Genomic DNA, 17,554 nt, shown 5'->3' on the forward strand with positions numbered 1-17,554 from the left:
GTCCATCAATCAATGCTCATCAGTGTCTAACTTTCTAAATATCCATTAAGTCTGCAGTTGTAAAAGTGAATAAGTCAAAATTGTTTTAATCATTAAGTCTGCAGTTATAAATGTTATCGCTGCAGCCCTTTTCTAGAAATAAGAGATTCTTCTCTACCTGGAAACCCAACGTTAATATTAATGGCTTATAATTGATCTATAAAACATTAGTAAATAAATCATTAATAAGCTCATCAGTTAAAACTTACAACCCCTTTTATACAGGGATCCTTCATCTCATCTCTTTCATCTCACCTGCCATCATTCAAACACTATTGCTATACTGCCACTTGCACCGCAGTAAACACTGTTTTATGTCATCACTAGAGCTGAAGCTTGCTCGCTCTCATTGTCATGGCAACCGTGTGGCTATCCACTCGCCTATGTAATCATGCTGTTTGTCTTGCTGCCCAGAATAGCTGGAGGGTGCCTGCCACCTGAAGCCAAGGCAAACACACCACGCACTGGACATCAGATAAATCCCAGACATCATAATAGGATTGGACGGAAGGGAGCAAGCCTGCCGGGTTGTGTTTACCTCCATACTCTCTAATATATACTGGAAAGCTTTGACTGAAATGTATTTTCCAATAGATTGCCAGTTAGTAACACTACCATGCTTATACTTATATCCCTCTTTCAAAAACAATCAGGCCACAAGCGATTTCTCCTGGCACCTAGACTGTCACCACTCATTAAATCTCTGCCATTGAGCGCTTTAAAACATGGTCTAATTTTAAACTGGATGTGTCCACTGAAAACACATGACAACATCTTGGTCTACAGTGTACCTTCAGAGAGTCACTTTAGCTTGACGTAATGTGTTTTACAGGTTTGTTCTTGGCAACTTCTTTTTCCATGTGGCTTGGCGAATTTGGAAAGAAAACCACAAACTAGCAGAGCAGAGAGTCTCTTTGGCATGCAATGTTGCATTACAGCCAACACATATGTTAAAAAGGAACGGTTTCAAATGACTTCATGTCTCTGACTGGATGATATACCGTGGTTGAAATACGTATCCAGCGATGGATAAATGCTCTTCTTTTTGTATTCAAAGAGATTTAGAGGGAAAATAAAATATGTTTTAATATGTTCCAACTCGTCCAAGAGTTCAAAGTCCAGTTTGAACACAGTTTTCCTTTCCTATCTCCTGGAACGGCCTACAGTTGCTGTTTCTGTGGTGCCGGCTTTATGGTGCTGTCTCAAAGTGAGAGGGCATTGTGTGTGCATGATGTGTGTGTTGGCACAGACTGAGCATTTCCATCGAACCAGTGTGGTGGGGGGAAAGTAGGATAAAAAGAAAGGCAGGAAGAGAGAAAAAACACTTTAGTGGCTCAAACAAATGGACATGCTGAGTTTGACATCTTACTGTAGCTGCCTTTAAGGACTTCTTTACAGTGACCTGGCAGGAAGTGGGTTGATTAAAGATAGACCGGCTTTGGTTGACTCCAACTTGTCCCTGTAGTTTGTCACCTCACTTCCTTCCTCACTCCTGCAATAATTACTACGACCACGAGAGGTTGCGGCCTAACTAGTCTATATCGTCGACGTTATCGCCTTCCGCTTTCTTTGTGTTGGCATTCTAAACTCTGGTCCATTTATGAGGAGTATGGTTAACTGCTCCTCAGATCTCTGCAGGGTAAATCCAGACAGCTAGCTAGACTATCGGTCCAATCTGAGTTTTCTCTCGCATGACTAAAACAACTTTTGAACATACACATGTTCCACCAAATTAAGTTCCTTCCTGAGACTATTTTGCAGCGCACTTAGCACCGCCCAAGACAATTGTGATTGGTTTAAAGAAATACCACAGCATGTTTCTTCTATCCCGGAATGCTGTGTGGACTAACCAACCTTCCTCCGCAGCGCTGTGGAGAAAGGGCTGGCAATGCAAGACTAATGCAAGCAGTTAACAAGACAAACAATGGACTGTTTGCTAAACCCCTCTCCCAGACTGAAACACGACAGACCTGTCAAGCTTTGGATTTCTCCACATGTTGAAGTCTAAAAATGTAAGGGCTGGATCATACATTGTGTTTATTCCATTATTCCATTATTGTAAACTCACTCTTAATTATCAGTTTTTCAAAAGGTCATATAAGGTAGGAGAAAGGGTAAGCCAAACCCTTTATCACAAGGAGCTTTTTTTTGACAAGGTAAACTGTAGCATACAAAGTTGTGTACCGATTATGTAACAGGTTCCCCGTTCGTTTATCAAATGTGTCGCTCTACCCCTGCAGCATCAACATGACTAACTGCAGACCGGTAGGAGAAGAAGTAACGCTATGATGAATGAGCTGAAAATGGTTAAAAACCTTTGGGACTCATCTATTCTTATCTGAACCTGACAGGCCAGCTGTGCTTAGGCAGGAAGTCAGCATCTCTCTCTCTCTCTCTCTCTCTCTCACTCTCTCTCTCTCTCAAACACACACACCCTTGTCAATAGTCTTGGAAACTCCAGGCTGCTTATGTAAGCCACAAGAAAGGCTTCAAGAAATATTGCTTTTCTTTTCTGATTGTTTTAGGTCTTCAACTCATTTCTCATGATTTAACCAATAAAGCTCTCAGCACAGGGCATGCAATATCCACCCAGCCAACATAACACGTTTGCCAGTCAACACTTACATAGCGAGAGCACACAAACTGGTTGGTATAGTCATTTGTACACGCAAGCAAGAGAGTAAAAAAACTCAGATTATCAAAACAGCAGTGCAGTCATCTCAAAAGGGAAAAGTACAGGCATATGTAGTTAAGGTTTACACCAATCAGGCACAACATCTGCTTAGTAAAAATGTACACGGGGTACCATAACGGTTAAAAGAAAAAATTATATTCAGCCATATTCAGTATTTGCCTACAACCAGCCACGACTGCTACCTGATGCACACTGTAGCTGTATTGCTTTTCAGTGAATATACAAGATTGCAGATGGTTGGTTAAGCACTGAAGGTATTTAGCTCCACAATGACACAAATGCTAACAGTGGGTATGTTATTTTTCGATGAGGGAAACTTTTACTAACCTCAGTGCTCTGTCTTCTATTTTAATATCTTCTATTTGTTTTGTTCAGGCAGCTACGAGTTCGGGGAGAAACACACTCACATATTTTATCAAAAGGTCTTTAATATTATGTTTTGAATAATACTTTATCAAGTAATACTGTCTATAACCATTACGTGTTCAGTTATATTGTCTTAGACAAAGGTTTCATATAATAAATTTAATTTGTGACTCAAACATGATGGTTTGATAGGGGAAAACTTTGGTCTTCTACTAACATAAATGCAGTACAATCGCCTCTGTCAGTGCTGTTTGTAGTGGCGTTAAAGGTCCATTACAGGGCGTATGAAGTAATTAAGGAGACCCCAGAGCAATATTCTTTACGGGGAGATCTTTGTTGTGCCCCTGGGGTTTTAATTATAGATTGAGTGTAATAAGAGAAACTGATCTAATGGGAATTATTTTTCTGCTTAATAAAGTCAAATTATAATTAAAATCTTCTCATTTACATTGGTCAATGTAGCATGTCAAGCAATCTGAAATCATGTTTCAGCTCTCCATCAGATCGTCTCACTGTGCTTTAGAAAAGAAAAGAAAAAATCAGGGAATAGAAAGAAAGACCCTGAGGCACAGGATTTTAAAACTTGATTTGTGTGAGGCAGCCCAGTTTGGCTAAAAATGGTCAAAATCCTGAAATGTGCATCCATCTTAATACTGACATCAATGTTTTATAGAAAGTTAGTGCAGTCACAGGAGGGAAAAACTTATTCTTAGTCTTTCAAACTCAGTGTCTTCCAACAAGGAAAGCTTCACTATGTGCATGTCAGACCAACAGTTCACTCTTCTTCTATCCTTCAGTGATCTGGTCTTTGATGTTACAGAGGGAGTGTTCAATAGTGGCTTTAGTCCTCTCTGTTATTATCCTCCTTACAAAAACGTCACATCTTCTTGCGACTGCACCCACCGCCAGTGCGCATCATACTCCAGATGCATTTTTCCGTTCATTTTGCAAGTATCCAAGTCGATCTTTCCATTTTTGTAAGGTTTGAGTTTGGGGCTCTGGCCGGTTCCCAGTTTCTCGTTGAGGCTGAGGCGGGTTGGGCTGCCTGTTTGTGTGATTGCTTTCTCCAGGACACCATTAGCCTTGATGGCTTGTGTCTGGGTATTGTCCTTAGAAACGGGACTTCCTTTACCCCTCTCTGAAGACTTCGTCCAGACCGGAGCGTCTTGCTTGGGGCCTTCAGACTTGGCTTGGGGAGAGCTGACAAGAACAGCTGGTTTCCCAGTCCCAGTCCCAGTAATAGCACTGGTACCCCCTGTCCCTGGTCCACCTTTTACCTCCATCCCATTTCCAACCCCAGTTCCATTTTCATTTGGTCCAGCACGAATCCCACTTCCAGACCCAGTTCCAGACCTCACCCCTACCCCAGCTCCTGTGACCGTGACCCCAGGGCCTCCCCCTGTCCGGCCCCCAGCGGTAGCCTCTGAGACCAGCGGCGTGGTGGAGCAGATGACTGACTCCGAGCTGGAGGGGCAGTACTCATCCATGTCATCCGCCAGGGTGTCCAGGTAGCTGCCGATGGAGATGTTGTCCAGCTTGTCATTGGGGTCCTGCAGGCTGCTCCAGGAGCCTCTCCAGGAGGTGTCAGGGCCCTCGCCTAGGCTGTACTGGCTGCTGGTTAGGCTGCTGCAGCGGCTGGTCAGCGTGCTGCGCTCCTCCAGCAGCCATTTCACTGCCTCGATGCCTTCATGGACCGCCAGCAACTGCTGCAAGATCTTGACGTCCACAGAACGCAAGTGAGCCTGCGGAGAAATAAAAAAAGGAGATGTGAATGAAGGTACAAAGTTTATGACTATTTTCATCGCGTTCATGTTTTGATAGTTTGCAATAGGAAAGCAAAAGTTCTATTTGAGAACCAGACAAACTATAAACCTGGGAACCACCAGGAGTCTGCATATATTTATTTTAAACATTCAGCTTTGGCTCCACAGGCGAGTGAAAACACCATTATAATGCTATTAAACCTTTGCAGATTACCATAATTGAAAGTAAAGTATAACAGAAGTTGGCAGGTAGAGTATACGCAGCAACCAGTGTGGAAACAAAAAAGGTAAATGTAGAGGGGGGGAAAGCTTAGAGATGGAAAGCAAGGGCAAAGGAGAGAAAAGATGGTTTAGAGAAATTGTGGATTAAGCTGTTTAAAGTGTTAACAGGGACATTTGACCAAAACTAACTCTGCAGGAGATGTTCAAAGATGGAAATCTGATAGAGTGGAAAGTATGACTATAGAATATGCCTAAATACCCTGTAAATGGTAAAAAAAATACTTGAATATTTATTTAGTCATGATATAATTATTCAAGTAATGATTAATCAGAAATAACAGCCACTGGTGTCTTCTAATGTTATAGTGTGTGTGTGTGTGTGTGTGTGTGTGTGTGTGTGTGTGTGTGTGTGTGTGTGTGTGTGTGTGTGTGTGTGTAGGAGGTTGAAAAAGCCAAACGATGAATAAAAGGAAAAAGATGGCTGCGGCCATGGAAAATTCCTCCCCAGAATACATTAGCAGAGGTCTGCGGTGAAGTGCAGGGCCAAGAGGTGATATATGGCACCGACATTCAAAGCTATGCAGTCCTCTCTGCAGATAACAAGTCTTTTTCAAAGCTTAAGCCTTTAGTCTTTCAGTATCTCAGTTTTCTAACACGTAATAATGTTTTTCTTTATTACTTTTTCTGTCTCTCTCTGCTACTTGCGCAAATGTGGTAGAATAGGTGGTCAAAAACTGCATATGTAGCGATGTTAGGTAGAAGTGCAGGGACCTTAAGACCTTTGCTGTCTGACCTTTAGGAGTCTTTGTATACTGCTCATTTCCTATATATATTATAGAAAGAAAGGTATTGATTCTTTCAACCTGCCAAACTATTTATCTCTTGGTCCTGCAATGTTAGCATCGATAGTCATGCCTCCAGTGGGGCGATGCATCATTGTAGAATTAGTCTGTATGGCATTTCTGTCATGATTCTCAAAAAAAACTCTCCCTGCCATCCCGAGATTCCTTCATCTACAGGGAAAACTGTGTATGTACAGAGAAAAATACGTCTCATACATAACCTTTTAAGCATAGGAGGTGGCTGACCTTTGTTTAAACCACTGCTGGCTGTAGAAACTACTTAAGCACCTTCAGTGTATTCCCCTCATCTTTCTCAGTATCAGGCCCACTGTAGTTAAACACTGAAGATGGGTGATTTAAATCAGTGGTTTCTAAACTGTGGGTTGGAAGCCCCAAAATATAAAACTGAGAAGTCACATAAATCTAAATTATATTTGTTTTTCTTCCTTTCTTCTATTTTTTTGTGTTTTTGTGTGACCTATTGAATACTTTCACATTTTTAGGCCTCTATAAATCATTCAAATGATACAATCAGAGAAGGAAAATCACCCTTTGGTCCACATTCAGGCCATAAACTTTGATGAGGGGTTACAAGCAGCTTCATTTCTAGGAGTCAAAGGCCTCAAAGGTTGGGAACCATCTGTTTAGATAATACTCCATGCTTACGTTGAATATGGGCGGGTTGCCCCTGTTACGTGCAGCCCACTATGTTACCGATGCCCATGTAATATGGACCTACATCATTAGCTCAACCACTGTTACTTAGTCTGATTGCCTTGAAATCTTTAAATGGGTTGTTTATGTGATTTGTGAGGACATTGATTTACCCAAACCTAAACCATAACCACTACATGCCTAACCCAAACCTTACCAAAGCATGACTTTAATCTGAACCAAAACCCAAGTCTTAATCATAAATGCAAAGATGGTCAAGCGTGTGGGAACCAGCTTTATGTCCTCAGATGGGAGTAGAGTCCCCACAAGACAAAAAAACTACTTTTTCAGGCTACACCTCAACACCCCGTGCTAGCATTTAACTACCATCTCACTGTAGCTCTCTGAACACACGTTCAGCTGTTTTGAGTTTGAATGCAGTTATTTGGACAAAAGCATCTGCCAAATGAAAATGTAATGTAACTATGTGACTGTGTAAAAAGATGTGTCCCCACATCATCTAAGATGCAGAAAAGACATCTGGAACAGCTAAGATGAAGAAGAATGGTGATCAATGTGGTGCAGATCTGCATGCATGCGTGCGGGGGGTGGGGTTTGAGGTTTTTTTTAGGCTGGCAGAGACTGAGCGCCTAAAGAGGGTGGCAGTAAAAGTAGCTCCATGTCTGTCAGCACTGAGGTAGCACAATGCTAACGAAGCTGTCTGTGCTCACTCTGCTGCTGAGTTGTCGGACAACATAGATCCACTAAATTCATTCTTCTTTAGTCGGAAGGCTGCCTTTTATTCCATAATCTATATTCAGCAAAAAACAGTTGTGATTGATGTGTATCTTTACTAGGGCTGCACAATATATTGTTTTTTTTATCGTCATTGCGATATAAACTGGCGCAATAAACACATTGCGAAAGGCTGCGACATATCGCGAAAGACACTCCGATATTTTTTGTGTTAGTTGAAAGAAAATATCAGTAGAAAACTGCACTTTAAAATGTGACTGTCATTCTTTTTTCAGTGTTGCCTTTTATAGTCAATTCACTGTTCAATATGTTCAAAAGAAGAATGTTGGAAATAATTTCCTTTCATTTGTTTTAAATTCAACAACCAATTTGTTGTATTTTGAGTACACTTTAATATATGTTTATTTTTCGCAAGTAATATCTTTATAATATCGCAGCCCTAATCCTAACCAAACCAAAATTATTTGTATCCACAATAACATGTAGACAAACACCCATTTTAAAATGCTTAATAATACTAGTCTGTAAAACACATGCAAGCAGTGTGTATTCTGACTGTACTTTAATATTCAATATGCTTTATCAGTAAACATGCATGTAAAAGGAAATGATGATACAAGTAGAGTTGAGTCAAATAATAGATAAATAATCTGCAACTATATTGATAATTAATGCTTTAAGCCATTTTTAAAGCAAAACATTACACAAAAAAACACTAATCAAGCAAACAATTTGTAGTCACAGTCCTGGATATAGATTTGTTTTCCTCAAACATATGGCATATACTGTAGAAAATGCGCATAATCCTACTACATTTTCCCAGAAAGAGCAATTTCAGTGAATAAATGTAGAATAACAAGCAGAAATGTAACCAAAATCCAGACCTAAAATGCAGCATTGCTTTTGGTCTTACTACCAGAAATGCTTTCATCTTTAGAATTAGTGGGCTATTAAACTAGAAATCAACATTGTACGATACAAAGATATCACATTCTGGTAAATAAAAATGTGCAAATAAGTCCTTTATGCAAATTGTGTTTTCATTCATTCATAATTTTTTAATTAAAAATGCCTACATGTCTATCATTGTGCCAACAGTGGAATCCGTCCAGTTTACATACACACCAACTGTGTCTTATATTGTGTGTTATGCCGCTGTTCCAGCAGGAAAATTATTTAATCTTTTCATTATTTCCGAATTGATTACAGCCTTTAGTTATACGATGAAGTCAAACTGACTTATTATAGAGAGGACCCACTTGATGAATGAAAAAAGTCAAACTGGGGCCAAAAGGTTTTTTGGTGAGTCCAGTCAGCCAGATGAGAGCAGGGAGTCCAGGACGTCTGCAGTCTTGAGGACTGAAACACACATTAATCATCTTTTTTTTCTTCATTTTTGTGCCATCAGTATACAGCCAAACGGATTTCAGTTTTCCTGCTGAGGCATGAGGCCAAGCACCATAAGACTGCATAGGATTCTGGAAAGTTAATGTTTCTGCCTTTGCACTGCAAACAATATTCAGAATCATTCTTTATTTAAAATGAATCTGCTAAATGAGCAAGATTTCACTAGGCTCAGGATTTTTCTTAAATCAAATGACATTGAAATTTTAATAGCAGAGTAATCTGCCTTAATCTAAACTGTTTTCATGACACCTAATACTACAAAATTCATTAAGTGGGAAAAAATGCTAAATTAAATGGTAACACTTCAGTGATCTCCTCTGCATGAGGGAATTTAAGTCAAGGTGTGTTTCAGTCCCTGACTTTGACTGACCTATTTCTATCTCTTTCAAACTACAAAACACCGGTGAGACCCTGAACGTGCCACGACTGCTAACACATCAGACGTACCTAAAACAGCTTCACACTGTACACTGAGAACATTACTGGGTTTATTGTAGTAAACATTGTTGTTTACTAGGGGTGTAACGGTACGCAAAAATCACGGTTCGGTACGTACCTCGGTTTTAAAGTCACGGTTCGGTTCATTTTCGGTACAGTAAGGGAAAGAAATGCAAACATTAAACTGCAGGTTGTTTATTACTATAAACTTTTTGTTTACACTTTTTAATAAAATATAATAAATAAAATATATATAAAATAAAAAAAGAATAAGAAAAATACTGCTGCAAAGTTCTCCACTAAATCTCAAACCAATATCACATAATAAAATATAATGAAAAATATAAATAAATAACTATGGATTACAGTGCAGCATTACCAATCCCAGCTTGTCAACAACCGAGTATGGTCGTAGATCAGCTACTATAAAAACACCAATTGCTTTCGTTATTGCGTTGGCCCGATCGGAATTACCAGCAAAGGTCTGTTTAAATGCCAACGGGAGCTGCGTTTGAATTACGGTCGTTTTTTTCCTTGTAGTAGTGATGTTCACACTCGCGTGATGCCTTTTCAAGTGCGTTAACAAGTTTGAAGTGTTGCCAGAAACATACCCGATCATTACTGAGCAATGTCGGCACACTGCTTTCGTCTTATCGACTAGTTTTTGTCCGTTGACGTATTTCTCTGGGAAACCGAAGTGTTCCCAAACAGGAGACCTTAATGATATGGGTGGCTCTTCAAGCTCCGGCTTGTCCGTACTGTCTATGGGCTTGTCTGCATTGGCCATGATGCTAGCTAGCGAGAGGCTGGGCTAAAGCGTGCCGTGTATGTTGTTGTTGTACAGCACGCGGTGTGTGATTTTTATTTTTTTCCCCAAACCTCTTCAGCGGAAATCCCGCCCTGCAGTCGATTTCATTGGTTTAGGTTACAGTGACGGCGGGTAGGTTTAGAGATCAGTGTTTGGTGTAGGCAATCTGTACAGTGATTGACATATTGACATGACCAATGAAAACTTTAGAATCAGCTGCAGGGCGGGATTTGCGCTGAACGCGGAGACTTCCACCACTTAATATGTTCGTGTGGAAACACGAAAATTGACCTATGTTCCGCACACAAAAGATTGCGTTTGGCCGTTCGGTGCACACGTGCACCGTACCGAAAGCCCTGCACCGAAACGGTCCGGTAGGAATACACGTACCGTTACACCCCTATTGTTTACTATTGTGGATATTTTGTTGGACTTTGGTTTCCAGATTGTAGTCTTTTTGGGACATTTTCTTCTGTAAAAATTGTAGAATTATGTGGCAGAGCAAATTGTGGTGCCGTGTTTGGGATCAGAGGTTTGAACCTTGGTTTTATCCAGGCAGAGATGTTGATTAAATGGTTACACGAGACACAAACTGAGGCGACAGCTGCTGCAAAACTCTGAAATGTTTTAGATAAAAAAGTCTTAAGTGATTGTTATTTTTAACTATCAACATGTTATTTATCAAATTCTAAAGCGTGACAGTAGATGCTCTGTCATCTGTGCTGTTTTGCTGTTCAAATGTTTTTCCCAAACAGAAGCCATGTGTTATTTTTCAAATAAAACTTGGCCTGATACTAACTCCTTATCTTAAAGGATTAAGGGGATACGATTTAGGTCTTATTTTTGTAGTTTTGGCCATCATTCATTCTAATCTGCAATAATATTCTTGACTTATTTACAACCAGTCTTGGCTGACCGCTTGTGTTTCTTGCCATCTGTCTCCGTTGCATGAATTTATCAATTATTTTGGTGAGTGTTTTGTTATCATAACCAAAATTGACAATGAAAATAAAATCCAATTTGTAATAAAACAGAATAATCCTTTTAGTTTTATTTTACATGTTATTGTAGACCAGCTTTCCCTTTTCAATATGCAAAAGGAAGTGTAACAATGCAATTTCAATCATGTATTGACAGATTGAGTGTCTAAACACAGCCATTCAGTCATGATACGGTACACTGCAATAACGTATGCACCGCTTAAGTGTGATCAGTGACGCAGACTCTCCCATGTGGGTGAAAACAGCTTCTCAATGTCACACCGCTACCTAACAGACTGCTGAATCACTGCCAGCAGGGACAGCATAAGCACACTTGTTTTCTCGTACACCAGCAAAAAAAAAAAAACCTGTCTCTCTCTGTGCAGTCTCTCTGTCATGTCCTCTGGTGTCCCTGTCTGTCATTTCACCTTCCCAATCTAACTCTGCAGACATACGGTGTCCTTGCAGAGTCCCTACAGGCTCAATTGACAGAAGGTCGGCCCTGTCGCTCTGTAAACCTCCAACTGCTCCATCTGTCTACCTTCACCCCTGAATGATCCGTAAAATATCTACTCATCCTTGTATTTTTTTTGTACTCATTTTCTCTTTTGTGTTTCTATATTTGACTGATCAAAGCATTGCACCTGTTTTTTCTTCTCTCATTATCATCTTTCTCCATCTCCTTGTTCTATTTGTCCCTTACAGACTACCCAGCAGATGTGTTTTGGATCACAACACGCAGGATTGTTTTTATTATTAAAACATATTTGGGAAAACAAATTAGTATTTAAACATAATTTCTTAGAGACAGGGTTGAAAACTAAATATTATGGGCAAATAAAGGACTTCAGGTCCTTTGGCAATAATTTAATTAGACAAAGTCTTTGAGGAGATATGGCCAGTAGCTAGAAGACTGAGACTGAGTTAAATAGACTAGATTTGGATTCCCTACAGCTCTGCTCTGCACTCAACGCTGACTTTGCAATGTCATGTAACTGCCCAGAGGTGGAAGAAAGAGGTAGAGAATGACAGGGAAAAGCTACAGAGAGAGAGGATGACAAGACAAGAAGAATGACATACCCCGAGCAATAACACAGCATGCACCCTGTATGAATCCCATTGATAGTTGTGTGTGTGTGTGTGTGTGTGTGTGTGTGTGTGTGTGTGTGTGGTTTTGAAGGAGTGAAGTCTCTGTCTCCAGTAAATCTGTTTAGATCAGGAGAGTCTTCCATTAGACAGCTGGAAACAATTGCACAAGACAGAAGCTTTAAAACTGCTCTCACAGGGATGATTAGTAATACTAAATCATTAAAAACAACATTTATTTGACTTCACAGTGCTGTAAAATCTTCTCTACCATACTATGCCATAAGCACTGATGTTAAAAGACAGATATCAGACACCAAGACAAGACCAGAAGATCACTCCAAAAGCCTTTTCACTCATTAAGTACACTGTATGTCATCTTAGATCTCTTCCTTCCTATTTCTCTGACATACAAGAACAATGATGAAAGCGACATAACATTAGTTAATGAATCAAATAGTGTAACGACAGAAATTTAATCAGCAATATTTCTGTCAATTAAATGTTGATCAATCATGCTCAAAACAAAACAGCACCAAACAATTGCTCCATAGCACTGCTAGTGGAGAAAAACGCCACAGGGTACTTGTATGTATTATTACATTAGCCATGCAAAGGGAAAGGCATTGTACAGCAGTTGCCTTATTTGTCGAAACAAATTCAGTTTGACTATTACTTAGTAACTCGGGGTGATGAATGAATTTTTGTTGTGTGAAGTTGACATACAATTTGAAGGCAGTGTGTTTGTTCAAGTCTAACATACACTATAACGTGTACACTTTACGTGTACACTAACAGTTAACAAGAAGCAGAGCAACATTTCATTACTGGTGGTGACACAGTGATAACACGACCCACACATTCACACAGATACAGAGCAGACTGATGCTGTAGCCCAGCATCACCATGCTTTGCAGTTACAGAAACAGTAGAGTAACAAATGACACACAACACAGACACAAAACAGTGAGAAAAAAAACATACAGATTAATAATGTATGCACAAGTGTGTGTACAGTTTTCCATTAGATTAAAGTGCAATACTCTTCTTCTGCACTCCTATTACACCACACCACTCTCACAGATGAATGAAGCAGACACACACACACACACACACACACACACACACACACACACACACACACACACACACACACACACACACACACACACACACACACACATACAGACATACATAGACACACACATACATACACACACTGCTGGAAGTTTCATTCCCCTCCAGTGAGGAAGAGGCTTTTTATCACTTCTCTCTCAGTCCTCCCTCTTTTGCAGCAGACCTGATAAATGGCTAAAATTGTTAACAAATCAGTCTGGCTCTCTGCTAACAACAGATTTATAGAAACTCTCTGGATGCTTTGTGAATCCAAACTGTGTGCATTGGTCGACTATATATACTTAGGAACTGGCTGACATTGTTCGACAACAGATACTTTCTTTTTAAAGGTGCAATATGTAATACTGACAGCTAGTTTTTAAAATAGTTACTGCAGTACAAATTAAAAATACTGGAGAGAGTCGTCTCCCCCGCCCCCTCCTCCCCAAACTCGAAGTTCAAGGAGATTGCCAGGCTGAGACCGCAGCATCCACAACAATGTTGCTAGACGCTTGTCTCACATAGCCAGACATTACTTCACAGCACATCAGAGTAGCTAACGTTAGATGCTGGCTGTACCCAACTGACAGACACACTTTCTCGACTTAGAATTAAGGTAGGAACCGCTAAAAACACAACAACCTCGTTGTCCTCTCCACCCGTCGGACAGACACACTTCCTAGGCTTAGAATTAAGGTAGGAACCGCTAAAAACACAACAACCTCGCCATCCTCTGCACCTGATGGACAGACACTTCTTCGGGTTACAATTCTGGTAGGAACCGCTAAAAATAACACTACCTTGCTGTCCTCTCCACCCGACTGAACACACTTTATTGGCTTAGAATTACGGCAACAATCGCTAAACACACTTCAAACTCACGGTCCTCTCTTCCAGATTTACAGCCCCCCCCCCTCTTGGCTTAAAATAACTCACTGTTGTTGGCTACGGCCGCTGAACAGGCTACACATTGTAAACAGCCATGGCCCGCTTGCCTGGTCCTCTGGTAACGTTAGCAGGGTTAGCATGGCGGCGTTAGCTAGGACCAGTCGGGATCACTTTACTGGCTGTCTCAATTTGTTTTTGCGAGTAACCAACTCGGGTATTCTAGCTATATAATTCAGTGTGAGTACATGAATGTTGAAATGACATAAAATGCCCGTCCCTTGTAGCCGTGATAAATTACCCTGAAGCTAATGTTTAGCTGTTCAGGAGGAAATTAGCCAACTCTGTGTCCTTTTTGGCTCTAAGTTGTCTCCATCTTTCAAATACATCTCCAATATTTACCCGGGGTTTGTTACGTCTCTGGTTACGCAACTGTTAGAAACATGTCAGTTTTTTTATCTCCGTTAATCCTGTTTGTTTGTTTGCTGCTTTCATGGCTGTACTAACGTTACAGCTGTAGCGCGCTGGGTTTACGTTTTTACAGGTATATCTGGCAACCTGGCCTGGCTGACAAACTGGGCAGTTGATAACAACACACAGGCCAAAACACAAACAGAAATTACGTCATGGAACGGAAAACGAAAATACTGGCATTAGCATTGTTGTCAGAAAAGATAGTATTTCAACTTAGCAAGTTTCCTTAGTATCTGATGACGCATTGGGGTCATTTTTGGATTTATTACAGTAAACATATAACATATTGCACCTTTAACATTCACATTTTGATGTCCTAATAATTGTCGTCGTTCCCTATGAAATTAATAATTTGATTGAAAGCTTGGAGACTAAATATCAGCCTGTTTCTACAGACAAAACTGGGCCTGATGATGTCACTGAAATGATCTAAACTTACACCACCAATATCATATCCAGATACATTTCTTCTTCTTACCTGGTATTTCATTTATTTAGCTTTTACATATTGAGCTGTCAAATGGACCTGCATGCCATCATGCTGCAAGCAGTGGGATTTGTGATGTGACTGCAAGGGGAATCAATCAAACTGTTGTTGATTTATTCATCGATTTATTAATTTTAAGAATTGCTTTTATCTATTTTTGCAAATGAACTATTCAAATAAATGAGCCCACATTCCTAAAAGTGAAGCTGATAATGTTTAATGAGGAAATGTTCAGTTATAGTGGGGAGAGAGCATTATTTCCTATTTAGGAATCACAACTCTAAAGTACCTGGGCTACCAGCTTTATGAGCTGGCATTGCTAAGACACTCGAGTGAAATAAGTTTATATTTCTAACACTCGACCAAACTGATAATGTGTTTAGGATGTTTGAATGTAACCAACATGTTTTGGTGCAACTCTCTCAGAAGACAGCTTGCTTTGTTTGGGAGTGTGGTGGCAGTGTTGCAACCATAAGAATGTATGACATACATGATCACAAAAGGGGAAACAAAACAACAGTACAGTGGTGCATTATTGCTACAGGCCTCCACTGTTTGGAGAAGGGTCCATGTAAACAAGAAGTAAGAGAGATATTTGTTTAATGGAACAAACTGACCACTGCTCAACAGGAAATAATCTGCTGTCAAAACAAAAGAACAAAACAAATTGTCTGGAGAAAAGAAAAAGTTCAATTGCAGTTCACTTCTACATGTGCTAATCATTAAATATGTGAAACAAAAGCAGTTTTTTTTTGTTTTTTTTTACATATGAATCAAACTAAAATATATTTCAAAGGGATAAATATAGCCTATAGCCCAATATATATCACACCAAAACTCTTGAGTATTTAGCCTATAGAAATAAAGTGTTGTCATATGTAAAAAAGTAAAAATGTACATAAATTGTGTAATTAGAGTGTTAACCATCTGACAATAGATTGACAATTAATTCCTCACATTTTTTGCAGGCCTTCAGGTGGTCAACTAATTTCCAAGCAACCATCTGCAGCTGTTGGCATGGTAAGGAGCATCTTGAATTGTTGACTGAGTATGAAGAGCCTTCAAATGACAAATATCTCTGATGCATTTTATACAGTAACATAAAGTAAAAAAATTCTTAACAGTGTATGTAGAGTATATACGTGTGTAAATATAACTATTTGTAACTTTATAATTGTTACTGTTATGTAACAGTATAATTTATTACAAGACTAAGATGCAGATTTGACCACCCTTGAAAAGAGCTAGGCTAGCTGTTTCCCCGTTTCCAGTCTTTTTGCTAAGCTTAGCGGCTTGCCTTGACTACAGTATTGAAAATACTATAAATTTGCTATTCAGTCCCACTGAATCAAAGCAAAAACATTGGTTAGTTTCAGGGAGTACCAATTAGAGTTAGACTGATAAATCGTCCAAGCCGTTATTATCTAATTGCAGACATCGTTATCTGTTTATATGTTGTTGGCCATACTAGGTTGGAAGCAGTATCACATTACATAGTTTGTCCACCAGAGAGCACTGACAAGTTGATTTTTTAACTGTAATATGTCCTGCACCTATCTCAATCACAATACTTTTAAACAAAATATAGGCCTATTAAGGGATCAGGATCAATATTATTGGTTTATATTATGTTCAAAAATAACAATAATTATAGCCAATGTATGCCTACCGTTATCTGTCACATTTGGCACATTAACTAAACATTAAATATTGAGATCTTATGTATTGGTCTTAAATAACAATTCCGAAGTCACGGTTAATATGATTTAGCTTGCAATCATATCAAAAACAAATACTAATGATGTTTTTTTGGTACTGTAACTATAACTGTTGTTTTTCATGAATTAATCTAGCTAATACAATACTATTAATACTAATAGGCTACTACTAATCTCGCTTGTAGCCTACACCTGTAGGCAATGACTGTGCTGCATAGTTTTCAACCATCTCTGAGTCATGATAAATTGATATGCTGATACATGTTTAAATATTCACAACAACAGAGTCCAGTGGAGCAGAACTGGATGGCTCAAATTCTCTTCTCAATAATATTATATCTATATATATAAATGGAAAACAAGATTCTGCCTCACACACACACACACACACACACACACACACACACACACACACACACACACACACACACACACACACACACACACACACACACACACACGACTAAAGCACTCTTACCATCTCCATCTTCAATTTCCTGATCTTTTCATCCAAACTCTTCTTCCCCGTGTCCTTACAGGTGTCGTGCGCGGTGGTCAGCTTGGCGTCTCCCCGGAGAGAGGACGCCTCTTCCCGCATCCACCTGAGCAAACCCTCGGGGGTCTTCCGGCCGATTTTCACCTCTATGTCTTTCAGATCTGGGATGGTCTCGCTGGCAGTGCCTTCATCCATCGTGTTCGTGTGTTTAAAGCGAAAAGATCCGCAAGATTACGTCCTTTTCGTTTCTTGGAAATTGTTGCCTGTCAAGCTGCGAAAGTCACTTCCTACAGGATTGTATGGCATCCTATGCGACTCCAGC

The 17,554-nt window shown here is 39.7% G+C and overlaps 1 protein-coding gene across 1 annotated transcript; it reads right to left on the minus strand.

Moving 5' to 3' along the window:
* Positions 1 to 2,199: 2,199 nt before the first annotated feature.
* On the minus strand, positions 2,200 to 17,481 carry lurap1 (leucine rich adaptor protein 1). The gene is made up of 2 exons (XM_031283823.2): positions 17,215 to 17,481; positions 2,200 to 4,842 (listed from the first exon to the last, which is right to left on the minus strand). The coding sequence occupies exons 1-2, from the start codon at positions 17,425 to 17,427 to the stop codon at positions 3,967 to 3,969; spliced, it is 1,089 nt and encodes a 362-aa protein (XP_031139683.1). The 5' UTR covers positions 17,428 to 17,481; the 3' UTR covers positions 2,200 to 3,966.
* Between the last annotated feature and the right edge of the window lie 73 nt (positions 17,482 to 17,554).

Source organism: Sander lucioperca, chromosome 11 (genome assembly GCF_008315115.2).
Source record: "Sander lucioperca isolate FBNREF2018 chromosome 11, SLUC_FBN_1.2, whole genome shotgun sequence".
Taxonomy (NCBI): Eukaryota; Metazoa; Chordata; class Actinopteri; order Perciformes; family Percidae; genus Sander; species Sander lucioperca.

Excerpts from the sequence above, each read along its gene's own strand:
- lurap1 (XM_031283823.2), bottom strand. The coding sequence starts at position 17,427 with ATGGATGAAGGCACTGCCAGCGAGACCATCCCAGATCTGAAAGACATA. Across the intron at positions 4,843-17,214 it reads GGAAATTGAAGATGGAGATG|GCTCACTTGCGTTCTGTGGA; the intron begins GTAAGAGTGCTT and ends ATTTCTCCGCAG.